The 13510-nt window shown below is 33.0% G+C and overlaps 1 protein-coding gene across 1 annotated transcript; it reads left to right on the plus strand.

Annotated features, from left to right (window-relative positions):
• The first annotated feature begins 2301 nt into the window (after positions 1-2301).
• LOC134694800 (uncharacterized) lies at positions 2302-13003 on the plus strand. Its single transcript, XM_063555862.1, has 3 exons — positions 2302-2406; positions 9714-9747; positions 11777-13003. The coding sequence occupies exons 2-3, from the start codon at positions 9726-9728 to the stop codon at positions 12880-12882; spliced, it is 1128 nt and encodes a 375-aa protein (XP_063411932.1). The 5' UTR covers positions 2302-2406; positions 9714-9725; the 3' UTR covers positions 12883-13003.
• The last annotated feature ends 507 nt before the right edge of the window (positions 13004-13510 follow it).

Consider the following 13510-nt stretch of genomic DNA (forward strand, 5'->3'; position numbering starts at 1 on the left):
AGCTTCAAATCGCAATATTTTGAGCCAATTTTAACTCTTTATGAAATCAAACGCACATGTCTTAAATGACTAAAAAAACAGGCAAAATGAAGTACTTTCAGTTGTTTATTTGTTATCATGATATAGCAGATGTGTTTTAATTTAAAAGTATCAGATAAAGCCCGATTTACATGATTTATCTGCAAATCTTTTCGTTTTTTATTGGACGCCTCTACCCCTTGAGATGCAAAATCTGACATCCCGAGCGACACTTTATATATTTTGATGAAAAACTAGTTTTAAAACCAATTAATTTTAAGTATGAAGCTGGTATTATAATAGGAATTCAATTCTATAAAAATGATGAAGAGGGAAGTCGTCTAGAAATTTGCTTATGAAGCCTCGAAATCTGCAACTCGGAAAACTAGGGAGAGGTGTTTGAGAAATGAGAGCACTAAAAACGACTGATTATGCTATCATGGAATATATTGTGTTTCAGTTCCTTCCGTGCAGTACATTAAATGGTACTAAGAATTCTAAATGAAGAAATATTGATACTTGAACTTACTTTGACAGTTTTTCTTCGCTTCAAAATTGCCGCCCCGTGTCAAACATAACCGAAACCCCGCATGTGGCGTTCTACACCGTGATAGTGGCACAAGCGTCCAACAAGGTATCGAAAGAATCAATAGCTATTTGTCCATGAACCCAAGTCGTTATATATGTGTTTCACAGAAAATGTGTTCATTCTAGATTATGATCTTCATAAAGCATAATCGCAAATGTTGTCGTTTACTGCTGCATATCACTTTTTAGTTTTTGTTTATTTTGTTATACATACGTCAGTCAGTTTGGGTGTTTTTTCGTTGAATTGTCATCTCGGAGCCTTTTACAGCTAGTCATACTGTGTTAGCCTTTGCTCATTAATAAAGACTGTACAATTTCAGTTGTCGCATTGGTATGCATATGACATCATCTTATGTTTATATACATGCCGACAGTAGAAACTATTCAAGACAATGCATATGTTATATATTAAAATTGGATTCATCATGTGCATTGTACCAAGATATATAATTTCCCAAACTTGTATAATATTTATCGTCTTATCAAAACCATTAAAGTAAAGCCAATAAACGAATTTTTGATTTTGCAATTTTTGTTATTTCAAAAATCGTAGTTCCATTCGTAAATATAAAATCGACATTAAAAATGCATGAAGTCTGCATATATTTATAGATTATCGTTGGTTATCTCAACGAGATTAATTTTCTCGCTTGAACTGGTACAGCGAAAGTGAGAAAAGCAATCGAGTTGAGATGACCAATGATAATCTGTTTATCGCTATTTTACCTATGACGACGTTGTCCATTTCGTTAGCAACGCCACGTGGTCTCCTTAGTTTCTAGCGATAATTTTTCCATATCAAGCGAGAAGCATGATATGAAAATTATCACAAAAAAAGATCAAAGGAAAAATGCACAAAATAGCGATAAACATAAATATATACACGTATATCTTTCAGGTTGAACAAAGAGTTTCCTGAAATTCGGCACGTTTCTTCTTTTAGTATTGGTGGTTAGTTTTGTGTAGATACGGTCTTATTTATACTGGCTGCTAAAAGACGATGCATCAGAGTTTTCCAATATGACGGGGGTATTCAATCGAGGTGAGCAGTTAAAGTTAGTAAATGTTACGATCAGAGATTGGGCAAAGTTTCCCCCCTAATGTAAACAAAAATTATGTTTTCACTATATATTGTTCGTATTATTGACCGCCGGACACCTTTTCCCTTTCATTTTTATTACAAGTGTTTCTGACTTATTCATCTGCGTCCCCTTTCTTAAATTCCTTGATCAGCCATTGAAATTCCTAGCCTTCTTACAGCTATAACGTATTACATACAGCAGAATGACTGCATTATAAGTATATAGAAAAATGTTTCGTTATTGTAATGCTATTTCAGCTAAGTTGACACAATCAATATGATCCTTCTATATAATGTTTTCGTTAAATCGTATCGAAAGTAGGGAGAACGATCCCAGGCGAACGAACTATCGGGGCGCACGCACTCAGTTGAACTTACACAGGGTGAAAATGTAATCCAGGTGAACGGACCCGATACCACTGCAACTGAAGTTTACATGTATAGTAAGAAAAATGTTTAGTCATTTTAATGCTATTTCAGCTATGTTAACATAATCAATATGATCCTTCTATATATATGTTTTCATTAAATCGTATCGAGTTGGTGACATATGTTATATTATATTTTTATAGTTACGTGTCGAGTTTATTATTGTCATGTCCATTACACTAGTCTTACCATGTCTATCGGATTATGAATATTAGATTTTGTAATGGTATCAGACGATTTGTGAATTTATGTAAAACTTAAATCGGAATATTTGACCATTCATATCACAGGTAAGCAGTACTAAGTACCTTGGAAATAATGAAATAATATGGTGCATTGCTAACTGTGCAATATTTGCAACACCAATTTGAAATTTGATAAATATTTTATCTTCAGTGATGCTCCATAACCAAAATATTTGAAAATTCTTTCCATATTACAAACTTGTTTTCGAAGCTGCATCTGGTTACTCTTCTGGAGCACAATAGATTGTGCACTGTGGTTAATTCATCTTTTTCTTTTTAGCAATGGCGTTGTAATTTTAAATTCGACTCAGAGTTTGAGTGTCCTGTTGATACCTTTCGCCTCGGTGTCTTTTAATAGAAAAAAGTAAAAACACAAAAATACCGAACTCCGAGGAAAATTCAAAAAGGAAAATCAAAAATCAAAAGGCAAAATCAAAAGTCCAAACACATCAAACGAATGGGTAACAACTGTTAGAAATGAGCAGTTGTATTGGTAATAAGTTCAGATGTTGTCATAGTATAATAATGTATGCACAACTGCATAATAATGTACTACATGTAGTTTAGTTTTACTTCTACTGTTACAGTTTTAATAGCCTAGTGAAAAAAATGCTGTTCAAAGTTTGAAAACATTACGAATTGTCTCCCTTTTGCTACATCCAAAACAAAAAATACTAATCTAAGCACTTTAAAAAAAAACACTATGGAAAATCATTATAAGCACACACTAGTCTTATTGCAAACAACGCTTCCAAATATTTCCTTGAAATTTTCAATGTTGTTAAAATAAATTAAAATGAAAAGTCAACTGCCGTTTGATTCAATCATTCCTGAAGGACCGACAACATATTTTAATCAATGGAGCAGGTAAGGTTATTTCTAACGTGCACTCAATGTTTGTAAATTTGCTGTTCATGCATGTTGGAGCAGATCAATGGAAATGCACTTTGCAAACATACAAATATTTTATTTATATTTGGAAATATTTCATGTACTTTTCTTAATGTACATAAACACGAAAATAATTTACATAAAGAAGACTTGTAAATTTGACAGCAACCAGAGACGTATATATACACTGAGCCCAGGTGGTCGTGTGGTCTAGCGGGACGGCTGCAGTGCAGGCGATTTGGTGTCACGATATCACAGTAGCATGGGTTCGAATCCCGGCGAGGGAAGAACCAAAAATTTGCGAAAGCAAATTTACAGATCTAACATTCTTGGGTTGATGTTTAGACGAGTTGTATATACACTGTGTATAATATATACATGCATGTCTCTATAACCACTAAATAAATATAAAAAATCTTTTCACATCTTGGTTGACATATTTTCCATTTTGTTTCATTGAAAATAATCAAAATAAATCATTTATTACAGGCATACAATTGTTTTTAGAATGCAACTATTCATATTTCGGCAGTTCAATGAAAGTGGTGAAAACCCATAATGATTTATGTTTGGGGTAAAATGTACCATTCCTGATATTTATAAAATATTTGCGACCTCATATAATTTTTTAAAGAGTATTGCAAATGCAAAAGCGAAACTTTTTGTCATTGCTTGCCAATAGATGTTCCATGGTATTCAATTTTTGAAGATAGATGATGATTTTGGTAAGAATAAAAACACTAGACTACACTTTCTCAAATCAAATATGATATATGCAAAGGCAACACAACGATCTCAAAATGGCAAGGGATTACAGTAACTACGAGCATACTGGTTTCCTTAAATAAAGTATAGTTAACGAGTATTAATCTGAATGGAGGGTATCACTATTTAAGTACAGCTCTTTGTAAGAACCAGGCAGAGTGCGATACATGAAGGTTTCAGATTTTTTCTATAATTGGTCTACACGAAGCAATAAATGAAAAATGCTCAAAAAATAATTTTGAGTGGGAAAATATGAGTGGTTGCCATGATAACAGACACTCTATTTTTTGGTTGTTAAGCATGGTAAAATCTTTCAAAAATCAGCTAAATCACCACAATTCAGAGCCTGATTATGAATCAAATCGTGCATTTTTCATTAATTTTCGTATGTAACATTGATAGAACTTGGTTTCAGCTTCATTTTAGTGAAGATTGCATGTCAACCAAATTTGTAATTTTTTTGTAAAATTTTGTGAAAAAATGCATATTTTCAACTTTTCTGAAATTGGGATTTTTGCTGAATTACCACATTTTCTCCGGTGTTTTTCAGAAAAGTGCAAATGTGTACATAATAGTTAGCACTGTAGTTATGAAGTTTGGATACTACTTTACCAAATTTAATAGAAAAATGTGTGGGATTTTTTTTAGTTTTATCACCATAGCAACCGATTTTTTCCTTGGAAACGGAGTTTTCATTTGCAGAATATTGCAGTTTAAGAGCTTAAATGTCCTGAATTTTTCATAACCGATAAGAAAAATACATAAAAGCTAACGCAAACTTTAAATTACAATCGTCAAGTGTTGTTGACTTCAATTGTTACCACGGAAAGACATGTTATCCATAGCAACATCCACTAAAAAACTGCATAATTAGAAATTTATGTAAAAAAAATATATTAATAAAGGGAGGGTTCAAATTTGAATGTGCTTTTATTCTTTGCTTCACTAACAGTCTTGTCTGGGATTTTTTCTTCAGATTTTCAATAAATGTAATATGTCATGAAACATTAGGGGGGGGGGGGCTTGGAAAAAGGGGGAGGGTGGTAAGTTGATTTTTTTTAATGTTGCATACAAGTAGATATTTGAAAAGATAATTGCGTTTAAAAAATGTGTGGCACTAATACGCTTCCCTAGATTTTTAGAAAGGTAGTGCATATGTTAGTTAGAATCAGTGCTCACCCATTACATTAATAATTGAAAAATCTAAATGTACAGCTGATAGAGTTGAGGATGAGTGTCTTTTTTCAATCGAATGCTCACTTCATAACAATTTGAGGGAGAAACTCTTTCAGCACATTTCTAGCACATCTCGATGTTAACACAAGAAAAATTGACTTTTATGGGGGATACTGACGATTGTACTGTTAAAAAATAGTTCTTTTGAATTATGTAGTACATGCATTGATACTGACTGTTATTTGAGAAATATAGTTTTTTTTTTTCTATTTTGTTTTGGCTCCGATTGTGACTGAGGCTTATGATGCTGTAAAGATAATTGTATCATATTATTATTGTTATAAAGTCTTTATGTTGTTCCAATCATTATACCGCCGCTTCAAAAAAAGTGGGGTATACTGTTTTGCCTCTGTCTGTCTGTCCGTCCTTCCAAACGTCCAGTTCATCCCTCCGTCCCATGAATATTTTCGTTGAATTTTTTGAACTACATTACAAGGATTCCTGAAAGGTTTATTGAAGTCGGCTATATCGTGTGATACGTTTTCAGATTCATCACTAAACCACTTCCTGTTTACCGAACACTTTTCACATAACAGCCAAGTTAAAAAAAAAGTAGTTTGCACCATCACTGGTTGTTTATATGCTCTTTATAGACCCTTTAATTTGGAAAAATGAAATTTCTGTTCTGTTTTATTCTATATACAAATTTCGAATTGAGTATATAGAAAGTATTCGAACTACCTAAGCCTGATGTTATATATACAGAACTATTTCTTTAAAAACATGTTTTTATATCTAAACGTAATAATACAGACAAACATTTTTGTTTTATCCTGTTACCCTTATGCTTGACTTAATAAGCGTTGGACTTATGGATTGTCGGATTATTGGGCTGTCGGACCAATAGATTTTCGGATTAATGGGTTGTCCGACCAAAGGGATGTCGGACTAATGGGCTGTTGGACTAATGGACTGTCGGACCAATGGGATGTCGGAATAATAGCATGTAACCTAAATTGGTCAGTTAACTAAAGAAATTTCTAAAAGTTACCATTTGATCTTAGAAGAACCTTTCTGGAGCCCTCATTTCGTCATACATACACTACTATATTTTTCGACTTTCATGTAGATTTTTTTTTGTTGTCAGATTTCCTCAAAATGCTTTGGTTTTTGAGTTATAAGCCAAAAACTGCATTTTACCTCTATGTTCTATTTTTAGCCGTGGCGGCCATCTTGGTTGGTTGACCGAGTCACGCCACATATTTTTTGAACTAAATACCCCAATGATGATTGTGGCCACATTTGGTTTGATTTGGCCCAGTAGTTTCAGAGGAGAAGATTTTTGTAAAAGCTAACGCCGGACGACGCCGGACGCCGGACGCAAAATGATGAGAAAAGCTCACTTGGCCCTTTGGGCCAGGTGAGCTAAAAATAAGATTGGTATGTACTGCGCTGTTTCTAGTGTTGCAGTTAATTGAATGTATGGAATTTGTATTCAAATTGTTACTGTTATTAATCTTGTATTTATGCAGACATTCTCAGCTTAGTGGTTTCATTCCAAATCTCGGGATTAATGCAGTCTTTTGTAAAGGTTACAGAGACAGATACAGAAAATAAGGTCGTAATTCATGTAAAGGTTAAAAAAAACGTTCAGAGTAGGAAAACATTTTTTTTGAAGATTCATCCTAAAAAAATGATACATCTATTTACCGGTTTACTATCTTAAAGGAGAGGAGGGGATTTCAGAAGGATAAGAAGTGTGCTTCAGCTGAACCCCCTCCCTAAAAAACACATAACAACAAGATATTCTGTTATCGGAATCTAGAACTGGTGAGATATATGTAGAACGACCCATAGTAAGGAATGATTCCTTATTGATACAATTATATTGCTTGATAATTCTGATTTGGTACTTTTGCCGGTAATAGCATTATTATTCTACCATGATTAACACAATTCCAACTTAGCAGATGTATTCTATTTGTCTATCTCAGAGATCCTAAATTTCAATTGCGGGATAGTAGTACAACAAAGCAGTTATTGATGATATGTTAATAGCTACTTGCATATATTAAGAGGATTCCATTATATTGGACTTCCGATATACGCTATCACCCATTGCCTATTATTATATTTAAAATCACCACTAACGTAAAATGTGTTCAATTTGCCTATCCGTCTATATCCACCAGTCCATCACACTTCAGTTTCAGTTTAGAAATGTTTTGACCAAATGATTCTATTAATGGTTTGTAAATATTATGTTACGGATCAATTTTGTGATGTATGCTGGTGGAATAACATCTCATCTGCCATAAGAAATTAAGAATTTTCTTACATTTCTTAGGGCCATATATCTCTTGCCTTTCCAAAAGCCAGGTTGACCCGGCTATTGCAATCCCATGAAGTTCATCATCTGTCAACCTTAAACCAAATGCTCCACATGGCACAGCTTTATACGACCGCAGATTTCGAACCCTAAACAGTTGGGGAAAGTATGAAAACTACCTTCAAGCTTGATACAGCTCTGAATTTGGATTGCGGTTAAATAGTTGACAAAACATAGTTTTCTGACCCAGAATAAATGTGGTCTGAGAACTAGAACTCAAAAACTAAAAAATTGGACATTTACCTATTATGGTCCAATATCCAAAATCTAAATACATGATTAGATTCAGCATATCAAAGAACCCCCAAGAATTCAGTTTTTGTTAAAATCAAACTAAGTTTAATTTTGGACCCTTTGGACCTTAATGTAGTACAATTTGAAAACGGGACCAAAAATGAAGAATCTACATTCACAGTTAAGATTCGGCATATTAAAAAAACCCAATTATTCAATTTTTGACGAGATTAAACAAAGTTTAATTTGGACCCTCTTGGTCCCTAATTACTAAACTGTTGGGACCAAAACTCCCAAAATAAATCCTAAACTTCCTTTATGGTCATAAACCTTGTGTTAAAATTTCATAGATTTCTATTTTCTTATACTAAAGTTATGGTGCAAAAACCAAGAAAAATGCTTAATTGGGCCCCTTTTTGGTCCCTAATTCCTAAACTTTTGGGACCAAAACTCCCAAAATCAATCCCATTCTTTCTTTTGTGTTCTTGAACATTGTGTTTGAATTTTATAAATTTCTATTCATTTATACTGAAGTTATTGTGTGTAAACCAAGAAAAATGTCTAAATGGGCCCTTTTTTGGCCCCTAATTCCTAAACTATAGGGACCAAAACTCTCAAAATCAATCCCAACCTTCTTTTTGAAGTAAATAACCGTGTGTTAAAATTTCATAGATTTCTATTAACTTACAATAAAGTTAAAGTGCGAAAACCAATGTTTTTTCGGACGACGAAACGCAATTATCTTTTCAAATATCTACTTGTATGCAACATTTGAAAAAAAAAACTTACCCCCTCCCCCCTTTTTCCAAGCCCCCCCCCCCCCTCCCCTCAACCCTAATGTTTTATGACATATTACATTTATTGAACAATCTGAAGAAAAAATCCCAGACAAGACTGTGAGTGAAGCAAAGAATGAAGTCATTTTCCAAATTGAACCCTTCATTTATCTATTTTTTTCACAGAAATTTCTATTTATGCAGTTTTTTAGTGGATGTTGCTATGGATAATATGTCTGTTCGTGGTAACTATTGAAGTCAACAACACTTAACGATTGTAGTTTAAAGTTTGCGTTAGCTTTTATGTATTTTTCTTATCAGTTATGAAAAATTCAGGACATTTAAGCTCTTAAACTGCAATATTCTGCAAATGAAAACTCTGTTTCCAAGGAAAAAATCGGTTGCTATGGTGATAAAACTAAAAAAAATCCCACACATTTTTCTATTAAATTTGGTAAAGTAGTATCCAAACTTCATAACTACAGTGCTAACTATTCTGTACATATTTGCACTTTTCTGAAAAACACCAGAGAAAATGGGGTAATTCAGCAAAAATCCCATTTTTAGAAAAGTTGAAAAAATGCATTTTTTCACAAAATTTTACAAAAAAAATACAAATTTGGTTGACATGCAATTTTCACTAAAATTAAGCTTAAACCAAGTTCTATCAATGTTACATATGAAAATTAATGAAAAATGCATTATTCTATTCATAATCAGGCTCTGAAATGTGGTGATATAGTTGATTTTTGAAAGATTTTACAACGCTTAACAACCAAAAAATTGTGTGTCCGTTACCATGGCAACCACTCATAATTTCCCACTCAAAATTATTTTTTGAGCATTTTTCATATATTGCTTCTACTAGGCCAATTATAGATAAAATCTGAAACCCCCCATGTATCACATGTATATGGCACACTGCCTGGTTCTTATAAAGAGCTGTACTTAAATTGAGATAAGTTATAAATTTTCTGACAATTTTGGGGTTCTGAAAATAACGAATGAGAAAATCTTATTATGTTATTATATTATACTAAATTTATTTATATCAAATCACACCGGCGCTACATTTTTTTTTATTGTACATAATGGTTAAACTTCTTATACTCTTTTTCCAGAAACACTGAAATATGAACTACAAAAGTTATGTTGGTAAGTTTATTTTTCCCTATCATTGCAAAAGTTAAAACTTTCTTTTTCGTTCCAATAATGGCAGATTGGTCGACTTACAATAAACGTTATTTCAATATGTTACGATTGCCATAGAGTTCTAAAACTAACTGTTAAGATTATTTTATGAATAAAAAAAATCAATGGATGACCCAATTGGGATAGATATAGGGTCACTACAGGTGTCCGCTGCTCAGTTTCAAAATAAATATCTTTTCATAAAACTAGTACAATGTATGTATTGATAGGGAATACATTGATGAATCAACAAAGCAAAAAAAAAAAAAATATAGGGATCGATGTGCTTGTTTTCGAGATATTAGCCATTGGAATTTTGGCGGGAAAATGTTCTCTCTTGACTTTTCATAGCTTTATCATTGGCCAGTTAAAGCTCTCAAATACTATTAAAAAATAAATAAAATGTTATAAGACTTTTACAAATGACTTATAATCATGCATGTAAAAGATTTATAAAAAGAAAAATGGGGGTTCATGGGATTTTTTTTAAGGCGTTTAATTGGATAAGTCCAGAGGATTCTGACAATCTGAAAAAAGTTCCAAAACATGACCAGCAGACATCCTTTATACGATACCACGCTCTCTGTACTATAAAAAAAGCCTGTTAACAACTCCTTGACGAATCCATAGGTGGCCTGTTGCAAGACAAAATTTCTATCCCTATCCAATATACCCTATTTTTTCAGTGGCACTAAAATTCCCTATACCTTTATCCCTGGTGGCTTCTATCAAAAGACCTTAGTATTGCATTTATTATTAATTGTTCTCGTCCTTAGTATGCATGAAATGTTTGCCACTGGACTTTGAGCAACCATCGATCAATCATCTTCAATTGGTAATTTATTGTAACCAAATTATACGAAACATGAAAAACTAGTATGATGAAGTGCAGACCGTTGATTTGCTTTGGCGATACCATATATTATGATATATGACATTTCTATATAGTAGAAAGGGGTTAGAAAGGGAATCATGAGGGGTTATTTTTAATATTTTCTGGGTAATGGTTTAATGGTTTATTTTTACGAATTTGGATTTGATTTGAATGGAGAATTGTTTGATCGACACTCATACCACATCTTCATAAACATGTAGATATATTTTCTGTAAAATTGTTTGTTCTTCTGATTAATTGAAATATGAGACAATAATTCAAATGGCCTGGTAGAACATCTGTTGTCAATTCTGGTCGATAACAGAGATGTTGTAATGATTTATTCTTTGCCAGCCTTGAAATAAATAATGAAAAGGTCAACCTTATTTTGTATGCAATGTGACAATTTTACAGTTCAATTTACAGGATAACTTAGAAAACTCAAGAGTAAAGTTAAAATCGGCAGACGATTGAGATCTATAATAGTTGAATATAAGGATAAGCATATGTGGTAAAAAAAAACTATGATTGGCAAATGGGATAACTAACTCAAATAATTCTCTCTATTAGAATAATTGATTTACATGTGGTGTTAACAACTATACGCGCATCATATGTGTATAGTCAGGAACGTCGAAAGCCTGTGTTAGGGACCTATCATTTACATGTATCTTTCGTGGGAACAAACAATCGTGTTTACTGTTATAAAAAAAACTAACTTTTTTCAACAACCACAATCTTTAATTTATTTTGACACCTAATTTTCTCCGAAAACAAACTGTTTTTGTTACTAACGTTCTCAAACTAATTGAACGAAAATTCAGACAAATTATAGATTATAGAATAATTATTTCACAGTATACCCATGCCCCCTATGTCTTCCCCGAAACTGTCTGACCAGTGTTTTGGACAAATCGAGATTGGAAATAAATTAAAGGGTCATTTGCAAACTAGTCAAAAATACTATTGCTTTTGTTACCTAAAACAAAAATGGAAAAGGGGTAAACAAAATTATTTATAACCCTACCCCTCCAAAAAAAATAAAAAAAAATAAACCTCCTCAATATTTTATGACATGTTTATAATCATGATCTCTGACAGCTTTGTTGTTCTTTGTAGTGTGGAACAATAAAGGTGGAACAGGGAAAACATCTCTGGTATTCCAATTGTCAGCCGAATACGCCAGACAGAATCCTACACAGAAAGTCATTGTCATCGATATGTGTCCACAGGCAAATGTCTCAAGTTCACTTCTCGTCAATACATTCTCTAACTTTCCAGGCGAGAAAATTGTGTCCGATGCATCAAAGATTGATACGAAAAAGAAAATGAAAAGTTTTGAACCAAATGTATGTGGTTATCTTTTATCAAGACTCGATCGAGACGAAAGCGTGAAGGGAACGATTAATTGGAATCAATTTTTGATACAAGCTAGCGTGTTCAACAAATTCGTCCCGGATAATTTACGTCTCCTTTGCGGTGACATTTATTTAGAGGTTCTTTCGAAAAGACTGGAACAAGAACGACAACTCGTACCAACTCGATATGATAATCCATGGAGAAGAGTTACCTTATTCATGAAGGATTTTATCGAATTCATCAGTTCAAGTAACAAACAAGTTTTTCATATGTTTTTCATTGACACAAATCCAAGTTTTTCTATTTACACAGAGATGGCAATAACTGGAGCACGTCGCGTGGTCGTTCCTTTCACACAAGATGATTTTTCAGTGTCCGCCATCAAATCGATGCTTTATTCAGTTTACGGCTTTACAAGCGAAGACAGCGAAAGACTAGAAGGTTTGAAAGAATCACAGTATTTTTGGCTTGCAGACAAGTATGGAATATCGCCTCCAAAATTGCATTTATTTATAAACAACAGAGCGACTTTCTATGGGACGAAAGCAGCTGCCGCATTTGCCGCGATAGGAAACGAAGTGAGCGCTTCCCTGCTTAAGGTTTATATAAAAAGTCAGGACATTTTTGAAACTGCCACGGAGTTATCTTCTCTTGATTTAATCATGGACATTAACAAGTTTAAAATGAGATATCTGACTGATTGCTGTGATTTCCAATCCACCATAGTACTTTCCTTACATAATGGATGCCCATTTTCACAAATTGACCCAGGTGCACATACGATTTACGGGTCACCGATCACAATATCTAAAACTAATTTGGAAGATTGCAAATATGCCATTTTGAAAATTGTAAAGTTGCTGTAGAAAAAATGTGCACAAGATTTTATATGTTTTATTTGGTGGTCTTGAAGGTGTTTACTAAATAGAGAAGTTTGTCGGAAGAGTGCAGAATGAAAGTCTAAACAAGCATTGAATACAAATAGAAAAAAAAAAGAAAAAGAATAATGGTTTTAAAATATAAAACAAAGTATAATGAACAAAATACATAGAGAAAGTAGAGAAATGGCCAACAAATGAAAAAATATACAAATTAAAGTCCCCCCCTTATTTTTGTTTCCAGAGTCTTTGTTATGTGTTATATTTCAAGTACTAGACGGATACCACCGCTTGTTAACTGTGTATATACTGTTCCAGGTAGTACCAATGTTGTTTGCGTTAGTTTTCTAGTGATAGCGAGATTTATTTTATATCTTAGTACGCCAACATGTATTGACTGTTACAGATATAATCGCTTATTTCCCCTTATTTGTTTTCATTTCAATATTAAAAATCTGAAATATTATTTACAATGATGTTCAGGCGTCTATGCAATATTGACGAATAGCCAATAATTGCTTTACCGATTTTCGTCAAATATCTAAAACTTTTTCTCACAAAGCGATAATTGAAAATCAGCTTAATATTCGTAGAACATATACATGGCCTAATTACG

The sequence above is a fragment of the Mytilus trossulus genome, chromosome 13 (assembly GCF_036588685.1).
Source record: "Mytilus trossulus isolate FHL-02 chromosome 13, PNRI_Mtr1.1.1.hap1, whole genome shotgun sequence".
Lineage (NCBI taxonomy): Eukaryota > Metazoa > Mollusca > Bivalvia > Mytilida > Mytilidae > Mytilus > Mytilus trossulus.

What these genes read in the sequence shown, in the direction of transcription:
- LOC134694800 (XM_063555862.1), top strand. Translation starts at nt 9,726, where the DNA reads ATGAACTACAAAAGTTATGTTG. An exon ending in GAACTACAAAAGTTATGTTG is followed by an intron (nt 9,748 to 11,776) that starts GTAAGTTTATTT and finishes TGTTCTTTGTAG; the next exon opens with TGTGGAACAATAAAGGTGGA.